Raw genomic sequence first — 25,038 nt, 5'->3', positions numbered from 1 at the left:
GACGTTCTGTAAGTCCATGTGAAAATGTTTATATATCATATTTAACTTCATTATTCCTAAAAATATATTTGTTTCTCAAATTTATTTTTTACTATCTAAGCAATTTATCAAAAGAAAACTGAAGAATATAGTTTTTTGTTATAAATATCCTCAGAATATTTTTGTTAGCTTATGAATAAATGAATCCAGATAAACTTCTTCAACAAACTAAACAAAAAACTTTATCTTCAGTAACAGTATACATTTGCTTTGTGTAACATTTGAAATGTGGCTAATACTAACAAGCAGTTACGCTTAGGCTTTCAAATTACACAAATTTGTACTTAAAGAATTACTAAAATATGTTATTAAGTTGAACTTTTTATTTTTTTAGCTACTGCCTCTTGTGGTCAGTTCCTTATTAAAGAATGTACTGCTGTTGTGAAGTGAATGGCTCCTGGTAATGGAGAGGGGGGCCCTTGACTTTTCTTTTGGAAATAGTTCAAAGTCTGACAGCAATTCTGTTGGAGTGATTAAATGGCGGGGTTTTCTGCAGTTAAAATTTATCTGTTGAACAGTTACTTATTGAATTAGCCTCTCCTTTGTATGTGACTTGTTTCAATTTTTATTTTTCCTCAAAAAATAAAAGCTTTAAAGGAGTCTCAAATTTTTCTTGCTATTTGAAGGCAAGACGTTCATATCAGGCATTTTTACATTTCTTCTGTGAGTTGTGACTCTGATGCATTCCATAAACATTATTGAGCTCCTAGCAATTACTTGGTGCCTAGAATAAAAAATAAATAAATCTTGTCCTTTCAAAATGCTGTGGGCTAGTATTCTTTCAAAATGCTGTGGAAAACTGGGATATAAATAAATGACTGCTTTACAGTGCTCTGCATAACTCTTTTAAGTCAGTGAACTTCATAATACTGCTTTTTGTATACATCTGAAAAATGATTTGGACAATTGTGAGTTTGTTCCCTATATTTGATTATAAAACAGTTGGCTCAAGATCCAGCTGATATCATCATATCAATCAATTCAGAAATCTCTAGGAAGTATGACCAGTGTAGATTTTTTATTTTTTAATTAATTTGGATATATCCATGTGTCAATCTAAGCGTTGCTTTTTCTGCCACCTGATTCATGAAAGTTTAAGTCTGAGGTGAGAATACTGGTAAATCATACCATTTTCAGAATTTTAAAAAGTGGAGAGGTGATGTCTGAACAATTTTTTCATTTACTTTGCTTCTGGAACACACATGTGGAAGACATGTAGAAAGCCAAATACAGCTATTAAGTAATACATGAAATGATTGTTAACATTAAGCCTTTATTGGAACCTATGTGTACAGTAGTGTTCTAAATACCAGGTATGTAGAAATATTAGTTACCACATTTGTCTTCATAGTACCCACAGTAGGGTAAAAGACTTGTTTGTGATAATATAAATTAGAATAGTAGCATACCTTACTTGCCTAATGAGTAGTGGATAGAAATTATGGCATTTATAATAATGAGCATTCACTAGTGATTGAGGCTTGACTTCATGAAAGACCTTGGCCTCTAAAATAGGCAAGAATAATTTTAAACAACGATAATCATGCATGGAATCATAATAGGGGTAGGAATGACAAGACCTGTTAAATGAACAGTTAAAATAGGTGAGTTGGTTGCAGTAGAGGGTTTATGCAACCAATGAATAGAACTTGGAAGGAGAGGTAAGGGACTAAATGATAAAGTCAGAGAACAGGGCTCTGCTTTTTCCTTACTCTATTCTTTTAATATTTTGCTGGGTGGACAGAGGCTGATACAAAATGTTAGAGCATTTCAGAAGTCCATCATCAACCAAGGAAAATGCATGCTTTTTGCTTGGCTAGGGCCCTAGCTTCTTTGATACTTTTTCTTACATCCTTGGCCAACTTTTTTTTTTAACATATTTAAGTATAGTTGATATACAAATATTGGCCTCATGACTATAATGTAATGATTTGGCAATTATCTACATTATTAAATGCTCATCACAGTAAGTTTAGTTACTATCTGTTACCATGCAAAGATATCACAGTATTATTGAGTATATTCCCTATGAAGTACTTTCTTCCCTGTGACTAATTTATATTTTAACTGGAATTTTGTGCCTCTTTGTCCCCTTCATCTATTTCATTCACCCCAGTCTCTTCTTTGGGTCTGTGAGTCTATTTCAGTTTTGTTAACTTGATTGATTGTTTTGTTTTTTAGATTCCACATATAAGTAAAATCTTATGCTACCTGTCTTTCTCTGCCTGACTTATTTCACTTAATATAATACCCTCTAGGTCCATCCATGCTATGTATGGACCATGTTGCAAATGGCAAGAGTTATCTCATTTTTACAGCTAAGTAATATTCTGTTGTGTGTTTGTAGCACATCTTTATCCGTTCATCTATTGATGGACACTTAGGTTGCTTCCTTATCTTGGCTATTGTAAATAATGCAGCATTGATCATAGGACTGTATATCTTTGAGTCTGTGATTTTGTTTTCCTCAGGTAAATTCCTAGAAGAGGAATTATTGGGTCTTAATGGTATTTCTATTTTTGAGTTCTTGAGGAACCTCCATACTGTTTTCCATGGTGCTGCACCAGTTTACATTCCCACCAATGGTGCACAAGCGTTCCCTTTTTTCCACATCCTTGCCAGCGCTTGTTATTTCTTGTCCTTTGGATAATAGCCATTCTATCTGGTGTGAGGTGGTATCTCATTGTGGTTTTGACTTGCATTTCTCTGATAATTAGTGATGTTGAGCATCTTTTCACATGTCTGTTGGCCATGTATATGCTTTCTTAGGAAAAATTTCTGTTCATGTCCTTTTCCCATTTTTTAATCAGATTTTTTTTGTGTGGGGGTTGAATTGTATGAGTTCCTTGTATATTTTGGATATTAACCCTTTTCAGATATGTGATTTGCAAATAATGTTCTCCCATACAGTAGGTTGCCTTTTTGTTTTGTTGATGGTTTCCTTTGCTATATAGCAACTTTTTAGTTTGATATAGTCCCACTTGTTTATTTTCACTTTTGTTTCCTTCGCCTACAGAGCTGTATTCAGAAAGAATTTGCTGAGGGTAATGTCCAAAGGTTTACTTCCTATGTTTTCTTTTAGGAGTTTTGTGGTTGTAGGTCTTTAGGTCTTTAATCCAGTTCGAATTTATTTTTATATATAGACAGTGATCCAGTTTCATTGTTTTGCATGTAGCTGTTCAGTTTTCCAAGAACCATTTATTGAACAGAATGTCTTTTCTCCATTGTATATTCTTGCCTCCTTTGTCATATATTAACTGACCATATATGTATTGGTTTATTTCTGGGCTCTCATTCTGTTTATGTATCTGTTCTCATGCCAGTACCATACTGTTGATCATTATAGCTTTGTAGTGTAGTTTGAAATCAGGGAGTGTTGATACTCCCAGCTTTGTTCTTTTTTCTCAACTTGGCCGCTGTTGAAATATGCTGCTGACCAGTTGAAGTCTTCTAGTGATAAACTGCTAAACTGCCTAACTGCCTGTTAAAGATTTTTGAGTAGGTAGGTCACATGCAAAGCAATGTTTCAAGGATAATTCATCTTACAATAATATTCAGCAGGAATTGGAGTCAGGGAGACTAGAAGTAACATCTGTTAGTTTGGACTGCAATATTCCTGGTGAAGACCTAGCATAAGGAGGTGGTAAAAAGGAGTAGAATGGGTCAAGTAGACTTAAAGAATGAATGCTTGAAGGACTTTGTAGTGATATAGAAAAGAAAAAAGGTCATCTTATAAATGACACTGAGATTCATTAGAGTCCTCAAAGACTCAGTGTCTTTTATAGAGGTTTAAAAACTGGTAGATAGGGCAAGTTTATGGGGAGATGACATTTGATGGAATATGAGCATATTGAGTTTGTGTTGATGGTAGGTCACTAGGGGAAAATAATTCATTCAGTAGTTGAAATTGTAGGTCTAAATCTCAGAAAAAAGCTGGTCTTTAGAGTTTCTTCATTAGAAGCTCATAAGTAGTTGGACACCTGAGAGCTGTGATCTCACTGAGATGGAGTGGGCCCCAGAGTTATTCCTATGTAGGTATGTATCATTTGGAGATTTCCCCAAGCTACTCCTCCACTTTTCTACCACCATCAAGATTTATACATTCAAATATGTTTTGAGAGCTTCTTACATAATTTTTACTATGGTAGATGCTGATAACTATATTGTGATGAGAACTCTACAGGAGATGCTATTAAACATCATTAATAGTAGGCTAAAGAGTAAACCTTCAGTTAGGGAATGGGAAAATGATGTGAATCCAGCAGACAATAAGTGGGTTGGTTAGGCCAACTAGGTACCTGGACTGACCTTGTTGAAAATAAGTAAACAATCTAGATAAAGAATATATATTTAATATTCTTAAAGGCATTTTTGAGCTTGCGAGACAGAAATTCAGATTAAAAATAAGGCAAAAATTCAAAAAGGTAAGGTGAGCTTCATGGCCAACTCTCACAGATTGGAAGATTTGCTGAAGCTACTGAATTTGAGATTTGTTTTTGTGACCCAGGGCAGCTCAGGATGCAAAGCATAGGATCAATCCAAAGTAGTGTGGGTTGTAGACAATACTTACATAAATCTGCAACCCCAAAAGACTGTACCCCTGTAGTAATTCAGCTAAAGTAAAAAATGTAGTTGAAAGAGAGAAATTTAACCATATACTATTTGAAGTGACACATATAAGATGTAAATACAGAAAGGTTAAAAATAAAAGGATAGAAAATTCATATACCACACAATACAAAGAGAAAGCTGGTTAAAAATAAACTGTAATGCAAAAATATTAGAGAAATGAGGCTCACCACAGAATGATTAAAGATTCAATTCACCTATGTTTGTGTGTACCTATTAATGTGGCCTCAAAATATGTAAAGCGGAAAATTGATAGGACTGCAGGGAGAAATATTCACCATCACAGTGGTAGATTTTTAGCATTTCTTTCAATAATTGATAGATGAAATATTTTTTAAAAATTGGTATGGATGTAGACTTAAACAAATAACAAGCTTTAGCTAGGGACCATGTATATAGTATATCATACCCATAACACATGCAGAGTATGTATCTCAAGCACACCACATGTAAGATTTGTGAAATTTAACCAAATATTAGATTATAAAGCAAATCTCAAGTTTCATAGTACTGGTAGCATATTTATTACATTTCTTGGCTACAGTGTAGTTCAGAAAGATTATTTAAAAGTTCCAATAAGTTTGGAAAGTAAGCAACCTTTCCAAATAACTCCTGAGTAAGAGAAGATATAGTTGAAATTGGAAAATATTTACAATTGAATTAAACTCAAACTATCAGGCAGAATTTAGAGAGAAAGGCATAGTGCTTATATTAGAAAAGAAGGTAGAAACTCAATAAATATCCAGCTTAAATTTTCACACAATAAACCCACAGATAATCAAAGAATGGAAATAATAAAGATAATAGAAAACAGGTATTTTCAAGCCTGAAGCCAGGAAAACTTAGCAGCCTGGTGAAATGATGGCTATTTAATTGGTAATGAGAGAGGATATAGTTTCTGAAGAGTATTATGCAGAGAAGGATTTTCTAGGCACATGCTGCTACTTGGTTCATATTTAAATATAGAAAAGTTTTGATAGGTATATAAGTGGTGAACAGGTAGGTAGGGTTAATTGGGATGTAGGAAAATGGAATCTCTAGGTGTACTCTATTTCAGAGCTTTCAAGTATAGGACGAATAACTTAATGCTTAGCCTGTTCTGGGAATTTGTAAATACAGTATTTTGTTTAGCATGTTAATTAAACTATGTAATATCCTGAGATTATAGTTGTCAAAATCCAGGAAGGAGTCATTACCAATAATTCTTCATACACATAAAGGTCATATACTGTGACCTCAGTCATTTAACTTAGTGTTTTCCTAGTTTAGTCCTATTGTTATACTTTAATTCTCAAAACTTCATTTCTGTTTTTTGAGAGAAGTAACAGATGAAATATTTTGTGAAGGGATGATAAACTGAAACCTTCAAAAAAACTGGAATTCTCAACTGCCAGGTATTTTTTTTGAGCCACCATCATAAAATCCCCTTTACCCTTTAGAAGAGCTAACGTTTACTCCAAGAAGCCATTGTGAATTGCATTACCAACCAGGTGGCTTTTAAAACTATGATATACTGGAGCTGAATCTTAGAAGACTAATAAGCTGAAGTAAATAGGAAATTAAGATAGAAATCAGTAAGGAATAAGCCATTAGCATTGTTTGAGTAGAAGGGATAGATAGAAGCTATAAGAAAAGAAAAGCAACAAAAGAGGAGGGAAATGAGAAAAAAGTCAGTGCAGTATTGTGTTTTATATACAAGCATAGAAGAACACTCTGTTAGGAAGCCATCTTACCCGGTGACTTTAAGAATACATACAGTAAAATTTGAAGAGAGAGATGTAAACATGCTAACCTTAACAAAGAAGATGTCTGTCTCTGCATGTCTAGAAAAGGGTGTTTTCTAGAATTTTAATGTAAGTTTATAGTAAATGCCTATACCTAATATGTAAACACTCAAATTCCTTGCTATTTCCTGTTTAAATATAATTTTAAAAACCTTGTATTAGTGATTTCCTGTATCATGTTCCTCCTTAAATTGGAATACTTCAGCTATGATCTCAGTAAAAGGTTTTTGATCTAAGCTTGATGAACTCACCTGTTTCTGCCCTCTTGCTACACAAGTATCTCTTTCTTCGTAAAATTATTCTTCCAGAAGAACAGCCAAATTTACGAATCTTGTAGAACCTAAATAAATGAGTGTTTCTTTTCTACTGCTCCTTTGCACTTCCTCCATCCCCATTCTAGGCAAATGAAGCAGTTCGCTATTTCCTACCCCACTTACTAATTTTTTGAAAATAATACTCCACCTGGAGAAAAAAACAAAGAAATACAAAAGAGTAAAAAATACTGTCAGATAGTTCAAAAGATGAATATACAATAAAAGCTTCCTCCCTACCTCTGACTACCCTCACCCCCAGTTTGGTGTTTTACCTCCATAGAGACAACTACTTGGAGAGACCCACTTCATAAACCAAGCAAATGGCGGTGACTGGGAAGCATAATTGTTATTAAGCTGTGAACAGTAAAGCAGTGCATGAACATAAGCCATTTTTAGAGTAACCCAATCATAATTTTGTTTTTCAAGGTAAAACATTTTAGAAATCGGGGCTCAATTAAAAAGGAAAGCTAGGTAATTGTATAACTTCTTCCTAAAACACAGTTTGGTGTTGCTTTGATGTGGTTTTGGGTGCTTTATTTTCATTTATTTGCTCACCCAAATGAGGAATATTAGTGTTTCAGCAGAACATGAGCATTGAAATTAGACAAATCAGGATTAGAGCTCTGGTAATGCCAGTTCCTTGCTGTGTAATCTTGGCAGTTTTTTTTATTTCTGTGACTATTGACTTCCCCATCAAAAAGTGAGAAGAGTAATAGCTGCTTCTTAGGATGGTTTTAAGGGTGATTGTAAGAGCCAGACATGTGGTAGGTGCTCAGTAATGCTAATTTCTTTTCTCTGTCATGTCAGTGTTACTAATGTAACCTGAAGATATTGTTAAAAGGGACTGCTGTTGTGGGGAAAAGATTCTAGGTAAACTTGACTACAACATTTTCTGTCTCTGTAAAGTAAATAACATAGTTAATAATTTTTATTTAGAAAATTCCAGATATAAATAAAGGTTTTTATTTAGAGCAAGAGGAAGTTGTTTCCATTCAAGGGGCAACTAGCCAATGGGGAAAAAATCAGGGTTTCTCAATGTGGCACTGTTGACATTTTATACCAGATAATTTGGGGAAAGGGGGATAGGGGTCAGGTATCTTCTAGAATGTTTAACAGCATCCCTGTCTTTGATGACTAGATACCAGCACACACACCCCAACTCATGGAAATTGTGACAACCCAAAGATACTGCCTAATGTACCTGGGGGGCAAAAATCACCTCGGTTGAGAACCACTGTTTTAGAGCATAGCCTAAATAGAACACATGTAGATGACTTCACATTTCTAGAAACAATGAAAAAGAAGAGTCAATTAATGTTATTACAGATACTAAAATACTAAAGTACCTTTCATAGCTGATAGATAAAAGATTTAAAGTCACTGAAAGTGAAGATACTTTCAAGAAAGAGATAAAAGAATCTGGAAAGGCTACTTTATACATTAACTCAGCAGTCTTACATAGGGATAGCTAAATAGGGAAAATGATGTAATCAATAACACTTTTAAAAATGCAGTATTACTAGGATATCAATACACATTTATCCTAATCCTCTAACCTCAGTAAATATAATGCCATTTAATAGGCATTTCCTTTTAGAGCAGCAAATTCCTTGAGAGTGATATCAAAAGCATTTTAGGAAAATTTAACAGCAAAAATGTAAATAAGGTTTACCAGAGCATCTTCATTTCTAAAAATAATCACACTTAATTGAAATTCCAATATGTTATCTGTAAATTTCCAAAGATTCTTTAATGATCATGAGCTCCCATCTTATAATTGGGGAAACCAAGGTAGTATTTGTGGTGGTCAGAGAGTATAGGCTCTAGAGTTGGACTGTCTGGATTTGTGTGTTGCTTCTCTCATTTGCTAACTTTTAACCTAAGGCAAATTACTTAATCTGAGTAAGCTTCAATTTCTTTTCCATAATGGGCAAAAGCTACCTACCTCATAAGATTACTTTGAGGATTCTGTAAGTTAATCCATTTGCAGTATTTTGGCATAATATTTGGTACGTTCAGTAAATGTTCATCATTATCATCATTTCCATTTTAATTGAAAGCTTTGTTACATTGTTAGAGCTCATAGATTCTAAAAATATATGGAAGTATACTTCTAATTCAGTTCTAAAAATATATGGAAGTATACTTCTAATTCAGGATTATTTTTATTACTTCTGGTTGAATAACCCCAGAATTGACTTTAATTACAAGGAACAGAATCTCAGAACAACTTGAAATTAGATGGTATGAACACCTGTTGTAGATACCTGGGTACTTGGAAGAAGTTAGGAACCTATTTCCAGATACTCTGCTAAGGAAAGAAACTCCCGTTGTCCATTTCTTGATATTCTTAACCGTTGATCTTCCATTTGAGGTTTCACTTTGACCTGTCATGATAATCCTACTAGGAAAGAGAAATCAAGTTGGACCCTAGAGTTTCACTAGAAATGCAGGTCTTTATTATGTATCTCTTAAATCATGTACCTTATTTTCTCATTTCTCAAGAACTGGTTTAAATTAGCCTGGTTTCTATGAAATAGACTTTCAAACCTTTTCTTTACCTGAGGGCTTACACTGGGAAATGATGAGATGAAGGGGTCTAGAATACCCCTGGAAAGTTCCTCTATGACTGTTCATGGCTCTAGACTTCACAGATACCTGTTTTGAAGTACCAGTTATCTAACAAACTAAAGCATGTGTTTGTTTCTTCTTTCTAGGCAGAAAAATTAATGAAGCAAATTGGTGTGAAAAATGTGAAACTTTCAGAATATGAAATGAGTATTGCTGCTCATCTAGTAGACCCTCTAAACATGCATGTATGTATCCTAAATCTTTAAGATTTCTTTTTGTCTACCATTTTGTATCAGGCTTCTCAAACACTGCGACCAGGTTTGGTAATTCCCTAGGGGGAACCACGGTATTCAGCATAGTTGAGCTCTCAGATATGATTTATTACAGTGGAAGGATACAAGGCAAAACCAGCAAGGATGGGATGAAGTATGGAGGAAATCAGGCACAAGCTCCCAAGGGTCTTCCCCCAGTGAAGTCACACACAGGTATTCACTTCTTCCAGCAACAAGCTGTGCGAGAACACCTGTGAAATGCTGTCAGAGAATCTCATTAGAGACTTAGTACCCAGAGTTTTGATTAGGACTGGTTTTGCAGACTTTGTCTTCCTAACATTTATCAGAATTCTAGACTCCCAGAAGGAAAACAATTATCTACCATAATTGGTACTGTTTGCTCAAACAGTTGAAGCACAGTGAGCTATTCTTATCAAAGAATGGTGAGAACTCTCCAGAAATCTAAATTAACTGTACTCCAGCCAAGGATCAGCCTTGCAACAGACCTTTCTAATGATACATCCTGCCATGTTAACTTTTGGGCACACATTTGTTTAATTAAGTACTTTTATATATTCATCTTTGTGGCATATAAAGTAGTGCTTTAGGTCATATGGCTATTTGATTTGGGGTTTAAATACAGATTTTCACAGTAAGGTGTGGCAAACTATACAAGATTCTGAATCCCAGTTTTTCCATTCCTGGCCTTGGCAAATCATTTCCTCTTTGAGTCGGTTCCCTGAGGTATAATCCAGACACAAAGTGCTACTTGCCCTGTCTATTTCAAAGTGATTACTTTGAGGATCAGATGAATGTAACTTAATAAACCCTATGTGAATATTCTATAACAACTGATATATATAAATTTTGTAACAGGTAATGTAAATAGAATGAAATATATCTACTTCCAAATCTAGAAAATACGAATCAAAATAAGAATCTACGATGTCTGCATATCTGTGTGCACAGAGATATACCTGCCCCCAGAATTAATTCTCCGTTTGAATTTGCTTTATAAATTTACAGTGGTACTTTCTTGAAGCCCTACCTGTATTCACATCTGAGAAAGGCTATACAAAAAGATCCAGTTTTTTATAATAGCTGCAGTGAAAATAGGTGATGATTTTTTTCAGATTTGGCTGTGGTTTTTCACTTTCTTTTTCTTTTAGTTGTAAATAAAGAAAGTTCAGTGTGTTGTAAATATTAGTTTTGACTGGCCTCACCTCCAGTCCTTTTTTTTTAAGACTTTCTCAGTCTATTCCCCACCCTCCACCCCCACATTTTTTAAGTTTAGTTAGAAGGCTTTAAAATACATAGCTATTTCTGTTTTGAAAATGTATCCCGTTTACTATTGATAAAGACACAAGTTTTTCTTTTGATTAATAAAATTGAGAAATCCAGTTTGTTGTGGGTATAGACATTATTTCTAAAATTCATCCCTATTTTTTGACAGTATCAAGTATGAATTAGGCACACTCCTTGGGAGTTTTTTCCCATCAGCCAGTGCTGAATTACCTGTCCGAGATGGTTCTCAGTCTTGGCAGGTTATTTTCCCTTCTAAAATGGAGTGAATTCAGTTTATTGGATTCCTGCAGAGTTTTGAGTGCTGGGCCTAGTTTTTAAGAGTAGGTAGATGACTGTTAAATTCCTTTTTGTTGTTTTATAGTAGTTTAATAATTTCATTATTGCTGTGAACAGCCTTTCCTCACATTAATATGTCATTGTAATCTTTTGCTATTTGTATATAATTACAAGGTTAAGATTTGCCATGCAGGGGAGGATTTTTTACTTCGATGAGTATACATTAATTGTAAAATTCATGTTGACCTTACCTTTACCAGGTTACTTGGAGTGATATAGCAGGTTTAGATGATGTCATTACAGATCTGAAAGATACAGTCATCTTACCTATCAAAAAGAAGCATTTGTTTGAAAATTCCAGGCTCCTACAGCCTCCAAAAGGTATGGTAAAAGTTTATATTTGCTAAAGCATTAAAAACCTAGGAAACACCGAAACTTTGTCATTATAGAACTAGTATTTTTAAAGTTAGATTTTCAAGAGAATGCTAAGATCTGTGCAGTGTTTTACAAAAGGTAGTTTAAAAATAATTGCTCATTCTTCAGCTTCCCAAATTTAGATAAATATTCCCTTATAGTTACATGTCAAAATAATCTTTTTATTTCACACTCATTTTTATTACTTCCAAGTATATGAAAATTTCAGAAATTGAGGTTAAATAAAAACCAAAGTCAAAGTCACAATATGGGCTTTTTCCCCCCAAAATAAGATCTCCTTTTTGTAATTCCATTTTATAATTCTAGTGGTTTTTTTTTTCCTCTTGCTAATCTAAATTATTTTTAGATTGCAGTGTGTTTTTTTATAGGAAATACTAAACTGTTGATGAGCTAGAAATTAAATACCACTTATTTTTCAGGGAAACTTTTCCTTATTCCTAGTTAGTAATTTGAAAGTCTTGGAACTCAAGTATTAGAAATGCTTATAACTGCATCCTTTTATTCTTGCTCAGTTAAAATACAAAACATGTCTAACTCTTGTTAAAAGGTGATTCAAATGGCGCTTACTTGATAAATGATAGTGACGTAGAGAGGTGGGTTATCTTGGCTTTGGGATATGAACACTGTAGCTTAACTTACTCATTTCCAGCTAGTGGAAGCTTCTCTGTTGTATTACTAATACTAGACAGGTTTGATTTATATTACTAGTCAAGTCTGAACTCAAATTATTAGAAACATGAATTTTTTTTAAAGTAGAATCTTTAGAAATATCACTGTGTATAAGTTGTAGTTGCTTGTAATTTTACTAATTTTGTAGCTATATCAAAAGATACATTGATTTATATTTCAAAGATAATTGAAGCTGATTCCTGTATATTCTTATAAAGTAGATAGTTTTTGTTTCTGGTAAATAGAGGATGACAGTTATCACCAAAAATGACATGTTGTTTTCATTAAAACAGCAAAGTTGTTTGTTACTTGTATTTTTATTTTCTGTAAAACAAGGCTATTTTCTTTCCTAAAAAAAATTTACATTTACTTCTCCTAAAAAAAAAAAAAAAAAAGGCGTTTTGTTTATTGTATTGTTTTTCCCCAAAGAAAATTTCAAATGACTTACCTGAACTCAGATCAAAAGAGAAAGGTAAAGCTGTATTATTTAGTTGAGTTCTTTACTACCTCTTCCAGGTTGTTTTTAGTCTAAATAATACAGAACTTTTGTGAATTTTTATGTCTCAGTTTTACAGTGTTAGTAAATTTAGGAAAATACAAAGTTATTTATATGCTAATAAAGAAAGCCATTTTCTCATCAGTGATGTCTCAGTCCAGGTAAGTGAGTGACTTTACCAGTTGAACTTGGTTTAAAGCCCCAATTAATAGAGCAGATACCAAATCACGAGGAATACTTCAGTAGTTATGTGTAAATCTGTGCTTACTTGAAAACATTATTCAAAACTAGAGATGGTTCCTTTGTGTATTTTAAATTTTCTTAAGTTATATGACTATCTCCTGATTATGTAATATAAAATTTTACTATTTGCGGTTTTCCAGCTTTTCATTTTTGAAAAATTCACAGAAGCTTGAGAAATCATTGATTTACTCTTACCCTCAACATAAATTGGGTATTAGTGTTCAGAAGCAGGAATATAAAAATCAGTTATACTTGTTCCATTTATACTGTATAAAATCAGTTACACATGTTATACTTGTTCCATTTGGGGGCTAGAAATAGGTTACCTAGGCTAGAATCACTGTTTTATTGCTAATTTTATGTTACCGTTAGACAGTTCATTGCTGTTTAGCCCCAAAGTGATCACTGCCTCACAGATTGTAAAAAGGTAATTTCAGAATGACTTGTTTATATTCTATCCATGCAGTATGTGAGATCATACATACAAGATCACATAAAGATAAAGTTGGAGCTATCATTTTAAGTGATTAAGCTTGGATTAGTTGAATCTTAAAGAAGAATTAGCAAGACTACTAGAAAAATCTTTGTGTTGAGGCAAAGTTTGAACATTATTTTGAAGGGCTTGATGTAAAAAAATTTACCACATTTATGCAATCAAGCTCAAGTTTCTCATTTTTAAAGAAATAAAAATAGGGGAAATTTTATATAAAAAACTTATTTTTCTTCCCTTGTATTTTGTATTTCATTTTTATTATATAATAGGAATATTTTGGATACTTCCAAATCCTCTCCATTTTACCCTCCTGTATGCATGCCTCCTGTAAATGTTGTCTTTTAAGTACTACTACATGAGAAAAGTTAAGAAGCTCTGAATTAAATATATAAAGAAGTCTGTGGAATTACCATTTTTGTCAGGCCTGTTATAGACAATCTATAGACAGGGCCATAATTTAGTATTATATTAACTTAGAAAATGCTACATCTTTCAACTAGATGCGTTTTAGTTGAAAAACAGTTGGTAATGATTCCCAAAATTCTCAAGACCCCAGCCTCTTTAGATTCCTTGTATATTAAAAGAATTAACTTATTGTTATATTTACAGCAAACTGTTGCCACTGGAGACTTAGGTTAATGATAGTTTTATTCCTTGGAAATTAAAACAGGAGAGACTGGTAATTTCTGTTGCTTTTAAGAAGAGTCATTACTGTTTGGAAAAAGGCACACATCCTTTTGGCTAAAATTTAATTTTCTGAGCAGCCATAAAACAGTACTTGCTACAATCTGTTTTAAGGAAGTTGTCAGTTTTCTCTGGGCTGTGATCAGTGTGCTGTAGTGCTCTAGTAGCTTTTGAAGGTGGAGGGCATTAGATTTTACTTGTCAAGCATTGATCGAGTGGTTTGAGTTTAGATGTCAAGATGATTATATCTAATATCCTGAATTGGATCTTTTCCGAAAGGGAGGAGGCACAAAGGTGCTAAATACATGTCATACACTGACCTTAGAATATGGAGCATTCTTTTTCTACTATAGAAAAGACTAATAAAAACACAAGTGAATATTGGGAAAATTTTAGTGTGGGCAGAGATAATATTATGTTGATTATCACATAAGCTAAAGTATTCCATTCTCTTAAAGGAAATAAATAATAACATGTTAATTTCCAGGTGTTCTTCTCTATGGGCCACCAGGCTGTGGTAAAACATTGATCGCCAAGGCTACAGCCAAAGAAGCAGGCTGTCGATTTATTAACCTCCAGCCTTCAACACTGACTGATAAGTGGTATGGAGAATCTCAGAAACTGGCTGCCGCTGTTTTCTCCCTTGCCATAAAGCTGCAGCCTTCCATCATCTTTATAGATGAAATAGGTATGCTATGTTTTCTATGTGAGCATTTTAAAACAACCATTTCTGAGGGTGGTAGATGATCGAATGTAGTTTTTGGTGTTTACCAGGCCAGTTGAAATGAGATAAGCAACACCCTAATATGCTATATTTAATTTCCATATTGTGGAGTGAACAATAATCTGTTCATTACCCTACTTGATAGTTTTTCCTGTTTTCCCTTTCTTACAAGCAGTGTACAGGGGACAAATGTGTACATGTTTCCTCATGCTGATGTGTTTGTTCAGGGTAAATATCTAGAAGTTGAACCATTAGGTTATGTGGTGAATCCATCTTCATCCTCAATAGGATTACCTGTTTTTCAAAGTGGTTTTTCCTGTTTTCATGCTCACCTTGTATGGTTTGTTACCTACATATGTCCTAAAATTTATTATTTCAGACATTATTGTTAATTTTTGTCAATTTAAAAGAGTGTGAATTAGCACTTTGAAATTTGTGTGTTCCCTGTTTATGAGGAAATTTGGGCATCTTTTCACATGTTGATTAGTTATTTGGGTTTCCTTGCTTGTAAATTGCCAGTTTTTCTTTGGGGTTTTTTCATTTTTCTTGGTAATTCTTGTTGATGTTTATTATGATTGCAAATATTTATAGATTGGCTTGTCTTCACTCTATGATAGTTTCTTTAATAGAGATTTAAATTTAAATGTAGTTACATTCATCAGTCTTTTTCCTTTATGATTTATACTTTTTGTGTCTGGTTTACAAATCCCTTCATTACCCCTGTAAGTATTCTCTTTTTTTAACTTTGTGGGGTGAAGTAGGAGTCTAATTTCATTCTTTTTCATATGACAGCCAACTCACAAAATACATCATCTTTCCCTGTATGTCATGACTTTTATTAGTGGCCTTTTTCTATATTCTGTGGACCATCGATATTTTTGTTACTGGCACAGGAAGTTATATATATATATATATATATATATATATATATATATATATATATATATATATATATATAGAATCTATAGTAATGAAAGCTATAGCTTTGAATTAATTACACTATTATATATAATGATATAGGCTATATAGAAATAAAGAGAAAGATAGGTATAGAAATGGAGTACTTTGATTACCTGTCTGCCTTGTTTCTCTTTCTCATCAATTTACTACTCCAGTAGTTTTGGGTATGAATTTTGCACAAAAGGGCATTAGCTAGATTTTTTAATATTTTAATCTAAGACTTTAACCAGGAAGCATGGTCAGTTAGTTCTCATTTGATAGCTGGTATTTTTATTGCTAACACATTACTGTATGCTTTTTATTAACCAATCTAGTGGACTTTTTTTATCTCTTTATTCCCTTTTGCCTGTTACAGGTTTAGAAGTTAAGTATTCTTTTCTTTTAATGAAACACTTAGCATACCTACTTGTCTCAGAAGTCTAGGCTAATCATTTCTGCCCCCTCCCAGATAATACAGGAACATTAGAACTCTTGAATATTAGTCATTCCCCTCATCTCTTACATGTCATTGGTAACATTTTCTCTTACCTTATACAGTCCATATTAGTTGTTCTTTTTATGTAGGCATGCGTGTTTATAGAGCCATGTTTTCCAGGATCTTTGCTTACTATTGCTTTGTGAAGCTGCCTTATCTGGGTTTAATTTCCTTCTTAGTCAAAGCTGTTGATTCTTTTGCAGAGATCAAGAATACAGTGAATTCTGTCTGTCTTGTGTGAAAATGTGTTAACTTCTACTTTCACTCTTTAACAATAGTTATTTTCCTTCAGCATTTTAAAGCTACAAGTACATTATCTTCCAATCCTTCTTATTGCTTCTGAGAATTCTGCTTATAGCCTAATTTTTCTTTGTAAGTAACTTTTCTCTAGTTGCTGTTAGATTTTTATCTTGTTCTACTCTTTGATGATGGTTTTTATTTATCCTACAAAGACTTAACTGTGATTTTTAATCTGGGGATTCATGGCTCTGTTAATTCCAGAATGTTTCTCAGACACTATATCTCTTTGAATGTTCCATTTCTTATGAAAAGCTTCCATTTCATAAAAAAAAGTTATAACTTCAACTCTCTACTTATTTTTGAGTCATTCCAGTTTTTGTCATCCAGTTCTCCTCCATATTTCATCAGTTCTAAAATATACTTTTATTTTGTCTTTTACATTTGAACCTTCTGATATTGGGATAGCATGTTATAATTTAATTGACAGTGTGTTTCATTTTAGTATTACAGTTTAATTGGTAGTATTTTGAGGTTTTGGTTGATACATAAAATAATGGTACAACTCAAAATCAATCCGAGTAAGTTTTAAAAAGCAATTATTTGCTTGTCCGTGTTTAATCTCACAACCACTGGGTTTCTATTCTAGTGATTATATTTGAACTTTAGAAGTTATTTTTGGTTTCCTTTCAAATTTATCTTTTTTCACTGTAGCTTTTTCTTTTGTTAGGATTAACTCTCCTTATAGGAATTTGTTTCTTTGTGTCATTTCTAACATTAGATGGCTTACAGCTTGCTTTTAGATGAGAATTCCGTGTTGCCTGAGAAGATCGAGAGTAGGTTTTCTGTCTTCCACTTAGAGCTGCTGGGGTCTAATCACTCAGGATCAGTTTTTATGACAATTTCTCAACTTGGATGTTTAGTGAATGACAGTTCATATACATCAAGCCTGAAAAAATCCCAGTCGTCCTGGTTTTGTATTTTTCAGGGGAGACATATTTCCCCCCAGGGCCCAGGCCAACACAAACAAGCTTTCTTAACTCCCTGTAGTAGTGAGCAAGATTTTTTTCTTGTCTGGACTGTCTGTGAATGTACATCCTTTTGAGCATCTTGGCTTCAGCACGAATATTGACACCAAAGCAGACCCTTCTGATGCTACACATGCATACCTGCTGTATACACGGATATACAGACAGTGGCATAGTCACCTCAAGTTCTCAGCACTCTTACTTTCAGTTCCCTTTTCTCTGAACTCGAATTTTTTTCTACAATCTTAGATAGTGATTAACCTTTTTTTTTTCCTATTACTGGACTTTTGTTATTTAGAACAGTTTTAAGTTTACAGAAAACTGAGCAGAAAGTACAGAGTTCCCCATGTGCACCCCCCATAGTGTCCCCAACTTTCAATACTTCTCATTAGTGTTATAACATTTGTTATAATTAATGGACATCAATACATTATTAATAACTAAAGTCCCAGAGTTTGTCTTAAAGTTCATTCTTCTTCTTGTAGAGTTGTGGGCTTTCAAAAATTCTTAATGGCATTCATGTATCTACTATTAACAGACAGAATAGTTGTACCACCTTAAAAAATCCCCTATACTCCACTTATTCACCTTTTCCGCCCTCCTGAACTCCTGACAACCACTGATCTTTCTGCTGTCTCTATAGTTTTGCCTCACAGAATGTTATATAGTTGAAATCACTGGCTTTCACTTAACAATACACATTTAAGGTCCCTACATGTCTTCTGGCTTGGTAACTCATTTTTTATTGATTTGTAATATTCTATTATACCACAGTTTGTATATCCATTCCTCTAGTGAAGGACATCTTGGTTGTTTACAGTTTTGGGCAATTACTCTCACAACAGTGATATGCAGGATTTTGCCTGGACATAAATTTTCAACATAATTGGGTAAATAGGAGTGCAGTTGTGGGATTGTATGGTAAGTTTGTTTCACTTTGTAAGAAACTACCAAACACTCATCCAAAGTGGCTGTATCATTTTGCAGTTCTACCAGCAAATGAAGAGTCCTATTTCTCAGCATCCTCTTAAGCACTTGATATTATCAGGTTTTTGGGTTTTTTAAACTTTTCTAATAAGTGTATAGTGGTATCTCATTGTTTTAATTTGCAGTTCCCTAATTGTTGAGCATCTCTTCATACATTTATTTGTCATCTATTTATCTTTTTGGTGAGGCGTCTTCAGATCTTTTCCCATTTTTAAATTGGGTTATTTTCTTATTACTGAATTATAAGAGTTCTTTGTATATTTGGGATACAAGTCCTTTATCAAATATGTGTTGTGCAAAAATTTTCCCCCTAGTCTCAGTCATCTCTTTCAGTGTCTTCCACAGCACAGAATTTTTTTATTTTAATGAAGTCCAACACACCATTTTTTTTTCTCTTTTTCTTTGATGGATTGTGCTTTTAGTGTTGGATATAAAAACTTAACACCAAACCCAAGGTCACCCAGATTTTCTCCTGTAGCTTCTAGAAATTTTGTAATTCTTTGGATTTAGATCTATGATCAGTTTTGACTTAATTTTTGTGAAAGGTAAATGATCTGTGTCTAGATTTATTTTTTGCTTGTGGAGGTACAGTTATAACACCATTTATCAAATATGGATCCAATTAAAAAAATATATTTTATCCCACTTTTTTGTTAGTGTTCTATACATTTCAGCATTCTGAGCCCTTATATTTAAAGTGTGTCTCTCTTAAGCAGCACACAGTTGAGGTTTTATTTTTCTGTAGTCTAGTATATTAATTATATACTTGGATATTCTAGATCATCTACATTTAATGTAATAACTGATATAGTGAGGTTATTTATATTTATCCAGCATTTTCAGTTTTTCATACTATTTAAAGTAGCCAGAACCTCACTTCTTAGTAATAAAGTAATTCAGGAAAAAATAATAGTACAATTATGTTGTTTAAGTAAGCAGCTGAACTTATACAATTTATCTTCCACAAATAAGCAATTTATAAATGAGTAGATTTTCTGCATCCAGAATAGATGGGTTAGATTAATAGATATCCAACAGTAGGACAGATTGTACAGACTTTGAACTGTGTAAGAAAATCCAGAGTGTATGTTTGCTGTGTTTTTTTTTGAAGCTTAGACCTAACATATTACAAAGCATTTCTGTGCCACTTACATGTATAATTAACAGATTTCAAGTTCTAGTTTCAGTGCTGCAGTGTGAAAGTTGCTTGGAAGTGCCAGGGATTTGAAGGGATGTAAAACAAAACATTTGAAAAAGGATTGTAGTAGAAAATATCCAGCATGTATTTTTAGTGTCTTTTTTTCATCCTTAGGCTATACCATCCTTCATTCTTTTTGTTCTAGAAAGAAAATGTTTCCTCCTTTTTGAAAGCATTTAATGTTCACTGTAGGTAATTAGGAAGACAGAAAATAATTCAAGAGAAAATTAAAATTGTCCTTAAGCCTATCACTGAGAGATAACCAAAGTTATTAGCATTTTGGTATATTATTTTAAAGGCTTTTTTACTATATATAGCATATATGTATGTGCATGCTATCATGTGTCTTTTAAACCATTTTCTGCCCTGCATTTTCCCACTTAGTGTTTTGACATTTCCCAGTGTCTTTTTTTATTATTATTATTACCAGGATAAATGTGTAAGGAGAATACATAGGATTAGAGCCAGATTAGGGTTAATAATTACAGCAAAAGAATATTACCATGACATGATTCTTGCGATGGCAAACATGTATCCTAGATTTTCTTATATAGTTCCAGTTTTGTGCCATCTGTCCTATTGTTGGACTATGTATCAGAGTAACCCCATCTATTCTGGGTTGCCAAAGTTAAGTCTAAAGCACATAGACTTTCTTCTAAGATGCTACTTGATCCTTTCCAGCCTCTGTGTACCAAATTCTTTACTTTTATATATGTTGGCATGAATGTAAATGTATTTTTAGGGAAAAAAATGAAGATTGTGAATTGTTTTAATTTGACAAAATTGCTATATCAGAATAATGTGTGAAAGGCATAGTTGAACCCTGTAATCCTTCCTAAAGTTGTCAGCTGAGTAAATAATTCATTGTTCATTTCTAAGGTTAAAACTTTTTCCTCGTAGACTCCTTTCTACGAAACCGTTCAAGTTCTGACCACGAAGCTACAGCCATGATGAAAGCTCAGTTTATGAGTCTCTGGGATGGATTGGATACTGACCACAGCTGCCAGGTACTTGAAAGAAATCTGTCTTAAATTTGTGGTCTTGGTGGTGGTGGTGTTAATAGAAAATTTGTTGAGTTACTTGTTTGGCTTTTTTTTTTAAGAAAAATTTTTTCATAATTATACTTATCATTAAATGATGGGAATCTGAAAGAATATGGCTTGTATACATTTTCCTCCATTTTGAGGGCTTCATGTTTAAGAATATGTTAAAAAGTTTCCCTGCCTCAACACACAAAAAACAAATAACCCAATTAAAAAATGGACAGAGAACCTAAACAGCCATTTTTTTGAAGAAGAAATACAAATGTCCAACAGGCATACAAAGAGATGCTCCAAATCACTAATAATCAGGGAAATGCAAATCAAAATCACAGTGAGATATCACCTCGCACCAGTTGGAATGCCCACTATCCAAAAGACAAGAAACAACAAATGTTGGTGGGGATGCAGAGAAATGGGAACCCTCCTACAGTGTTGGTGGGAATGTAAATTGGTGCACCTGCTGTGGAAAGCAATATGGAGGTTCCTCAAAAAACTAAAAATAGAAATACCATTCGATCCAGTACTTTCACTTCTAGGAGTTTACCCAAAGAAAACAATCCCTGATTGAAAAAGATATATGCACCCCTGTTTATCACACTATTTACAGTAGCCAAGATATGGAAGCAACCTAAGTGTCCATCAATAGAAGAACGGATAAAGAAGAGGTGGTACATACACACAATGAAATATTATTCAGCCATAAAAAAGAGAAATCCTGCTGTGTGCAACAACGTGGATGGATCTAGAGGGTATTATGCTCAGTGAAATAAGCCAGGCGGAGAAAGACAAATACCGTGTGATTTCACTTATTTGTGGAACATAAAACAAAACAGAAGGAACAAAATAGCAGTAGACTCATAGACACTGAGAAGTGATTAGTGATTACTAAAGAGGAGAGGTTGGGGTGAGTGAAGGAGCAGGTGAAAGGGATAAAGGGGCACAATAATTCACAATCACAATTTGAATTGTAGTACTGCATGGAGAATATAGTCAGTGATTCTGTAACATCTTTCTGTGTTGCTAGATAGTAACTGCACTAGTGGGGGTGAGGATTTAAAGTATGGTTAAGTACTGAACCACTGTGTTGTACATTTGAAACCAGTATGAGATTGTATATCAATGATACTTCAATAGAGAAAATAAAATTAAAAAGCAACAAATACAAAAGAGAAAAACTAGGGCAAAGCCTCTCCTTGGAATATTTAGAATGATTATACCAGAGAAAAGAAAGTGATAGTGGCTGTGAGTATTCTGTATGTTTCTTTTGACTCTTCTAATAAATCCTTAGTCTTTACTCTCCATTCTTATGCCACTTCCCAGATTTTCATTTTACTGTTTTCATTAGTTGATGAAACTTAGACACTTGCTTACTTTCTGTCCCATGTACCTTCCTTTATGATCCGATTTTATACAAGACATTCTTTTATCCTAGACTTTGTCTCTTCTCCCTGTAAGGCTGTGAAAACCCATATTAAAGTCTCGGTATGCCCCCAAAGAAAGCCAATTATATTGTTCAGTTTACCTCTTTCTGTCCCCATTTTCACTTATTTCTTCACCTCCAAATATTCCATACTTTCTTGCCAAATTGGTGGTGTATTTTAAAAATTCATCCAGCATATTTGTTTTTCTGCAATATTACTGGAAATGGAACTTTGAGAACCACTTTTCTGTAATCTCCATCCCCAGTGATTCATCTGTTTTATATTTCATGTAAAAGTCCTTGAAAAGTTACCAATGTTGTTTGCCCTTTAAAAAAAAAACTTAATATATTTACAATCCCATCTTTCATCACGTCTACAAATTTCAACCATTATTTCTTAAAATATTGTTTCTTCTCTGTTCCTGTGTGATTTCCTTATGGAATGCCAAATGGGTGTACCTTACTTAACATTCCATGTGTTTCAACTTCTCTTTCATATTATCTCTCTCTCTGCTACATTCTGGGTAATTTCTCTACTTCTTTCTCCCAGTTTGATAATTCTAAGTTCAGTTAGGTCTTCTTTGGTATTTAACCCTTTCATTTCAGTTACTATATTTTTCAGTTCTAAAAGTTCTTTTAGGTTCTTTTTCAAGTCTACCATGTCAGTTTTGATGGGCTCTGGCCCATCAACTCATGTTTCCAGTTGGATTAGGAACCAGAGCCCTGGTGTCAACTAGCTGGGTGATCTTGGCCAAATTACATAATCACTCTGTATCTGAATAGAGGGGTCCCATCTATAAAAAGGGAAGGCTAGTATCCACATCAGAACAGGGTGGAGAGAATTAAGGAATTACAGGGTTTTAAGGAATTAATCTGAGTAAAGTGCTTATAACTTGTCTGGTAGAGATTTACTACATCAGTGTTTTCTACATGGGTGTTTTTGTTTTGTTTTGTTTTTGGATTTCTCATTTATTCCTTTAAATATGTTAAACTAATTTTTTGTAGTCAATAATTGCAACCTATAATAATAATTCTAACATATGACTGACTCTCTGTACATCTTGTTCCTTCATTTGAGTTTATGGTAGCCATTTCCTTGTATTTTATGATTTCCTGGGAAAAATCATATTTGATAGGAGTTTGTGTGTGAATTTTTGGAATCTCTGTTGAAAGTTCATTGCTCTAAAAGGACTTTGTCTTCTGCCAGACTTGTTTCCCCAACACAAATAAGTAAACTCAGGTCTAAGATCCATGTTGGCTGGTGGTGAACCATGAAACCTCAGGGTTTGTTTGTCTCTGCTGAGTGAGTTTTCTAATTTCATCACTTATCTCATGCTCTAGTACTTCATGAGTCCTGGCTTTATGTAGGGTGGTCTCTTACCAAGCTGTCTGGCCTCTAGCCTCTAAGGCATCCAGTGCATACCCACTCTAAGATCTGTACATGTCCTTATGGTATGTGGTCACCTTATGTAAAGGCTTCACTGCTGGCTTCAGCTTAATTCCTTTATGTTTTTGCAGACTTATCAATAAATTAAGAGATTTTATATTTTATCATTTTTATATTTTGTAGCCAGAGGGTTTAAGGATTTCCTGTATCAACCACATCACTCTATAAATCAAAAGTTAAAACACGTCATTCTTTAAGAAGAAAATTAAGCGACATGTTCCTCCTTCTACATTACCTTTATAAAAGTGTGATTTCATTACAAGGGAAAGTTGCCTTTAGTGTTTATTGTATGATTAGAGAAGAAAGCACTACATGCATAAATTCAGGTCACATTAATAGAAACAATTTTTATTGATAACTGGTTGACAATCTGTTCAATGGGAATACTGTCGTCCAAGTCAACAATATTTAAAGCACTTAGCCAATTGACTAGGGAGCCCATGTAAGATAGTTTATTATGATATCCTATCAGAATGTCATTTTAAAAGCCAAGGAAATACAACAGTTGGATGAAGTATATTCCAGAGCTACTTCATTCAGAGCCCCCAGTGTGCTTCTGATATAGTATAACTTAAAACTGAGTTTTCAGAACTATAATTCCTTATTACATTAATAGTATTTACTGTTTTCATTATTACAGATTTTAATATGAGGAAGCAAACACATGTTGCATTTTTATTCCAATAAGATTTTTTTTTGCCTTTTTTGTGTGTTAGGGGCTTAAAATTGATATTCTCCCTTTGAATAATAGTTTTAGACATCTTCTTTCATATGAACCAGTTAGCTTTTCTCTGTAATTATTTATTCTGTGACTGAATCAAATCCAGCAACTCAGGTAACTTTCTTGTATGTATGATATGCCACAAAGGAAACAAAAATATTGAGTGACCCAATGAAACCTATCACAACTACTGGAAATCTACATACATGGACGACATGTTCTTCATCTTGAGAGACATGAGACGTAAAAGATAACAGTGCTTTTAGGGTATTCATTGACGTAAAGTTTTGAGGCATTAGTTTACATCAGATTATTTTAAATGTGAAATGATAAAAAGTTTACCACATATTTTGTTTTAAATATTTTTTTAATTTTTTAATTTTTTTATTTTGACATCATTAATGTACAATTACTTGAACAACATCATGGTTACTAGACTCCCCCAATTATCAAGTTCCCCCCACATACCCATTATAGTCACTGTCCATCAGCATAGTAAGATGCTATAGAATCATTACTTGTCTTCTCTGTATATCCTGCCTTTCCTGTGTCCCTCCCCCACTTTATGTGTGCTAATTGTAATGCCCC

At 33.6% G+C, this 25,038-nt stretch overlaps 1 protein-coding gene across 1 annotated transcript in view; it reads left to right on the top strand.

Annotated features, from left to right (window-relative positions):
* Nucleotides 1-25,038, top strand: part of ATAD1 (ATPase family AAA domain containing 1) — a 49,688-nt gene that overhangs the window by 3,841 nt on the left and 20,809 nt on the right. The window contains exons 3-6 of the mRNA XM_073241078.1: nucleotides 9,484-9,582; nucleotides 11,451-11,571; nucleotides 14,698-14,898; nucleotides 20,720-20,826. Coding sequence (XP_073097179.1) covers nucleotides 9,484-9,582; nucleotides 11,451-11,571; nucleotides 14,698-14,898; nucleotides 20,720-20,826 — 528 coding nt within the window. The remainder of the gene's footprint in view (nucleotides 1-9,483; nucleotides 9,583-11,450; nucleotides 11,572-14,697; nucleotides 14,899-20,719; nucleotides 20,827-25,038) is intronic.

This window comes from Manis javanica, chromosome 7 (genome assembly GCF_040802235.1).
Source record: "Manis javanica isolate MJ-LG chromosome 7, MJ_LKY, whole genome shotgun sequence".
Classification (NCBI taxonomy): domain Eukaryota; kingdom Metazoa; phylum Chordata; class Mammalia; order Pholidota; family Manidae; genus Manis; species Manis javanica.
Note: the sequence above shows the minus strand (reverse complement) of the source record. Positions and strands in the feature narration are given on the sequence as shown.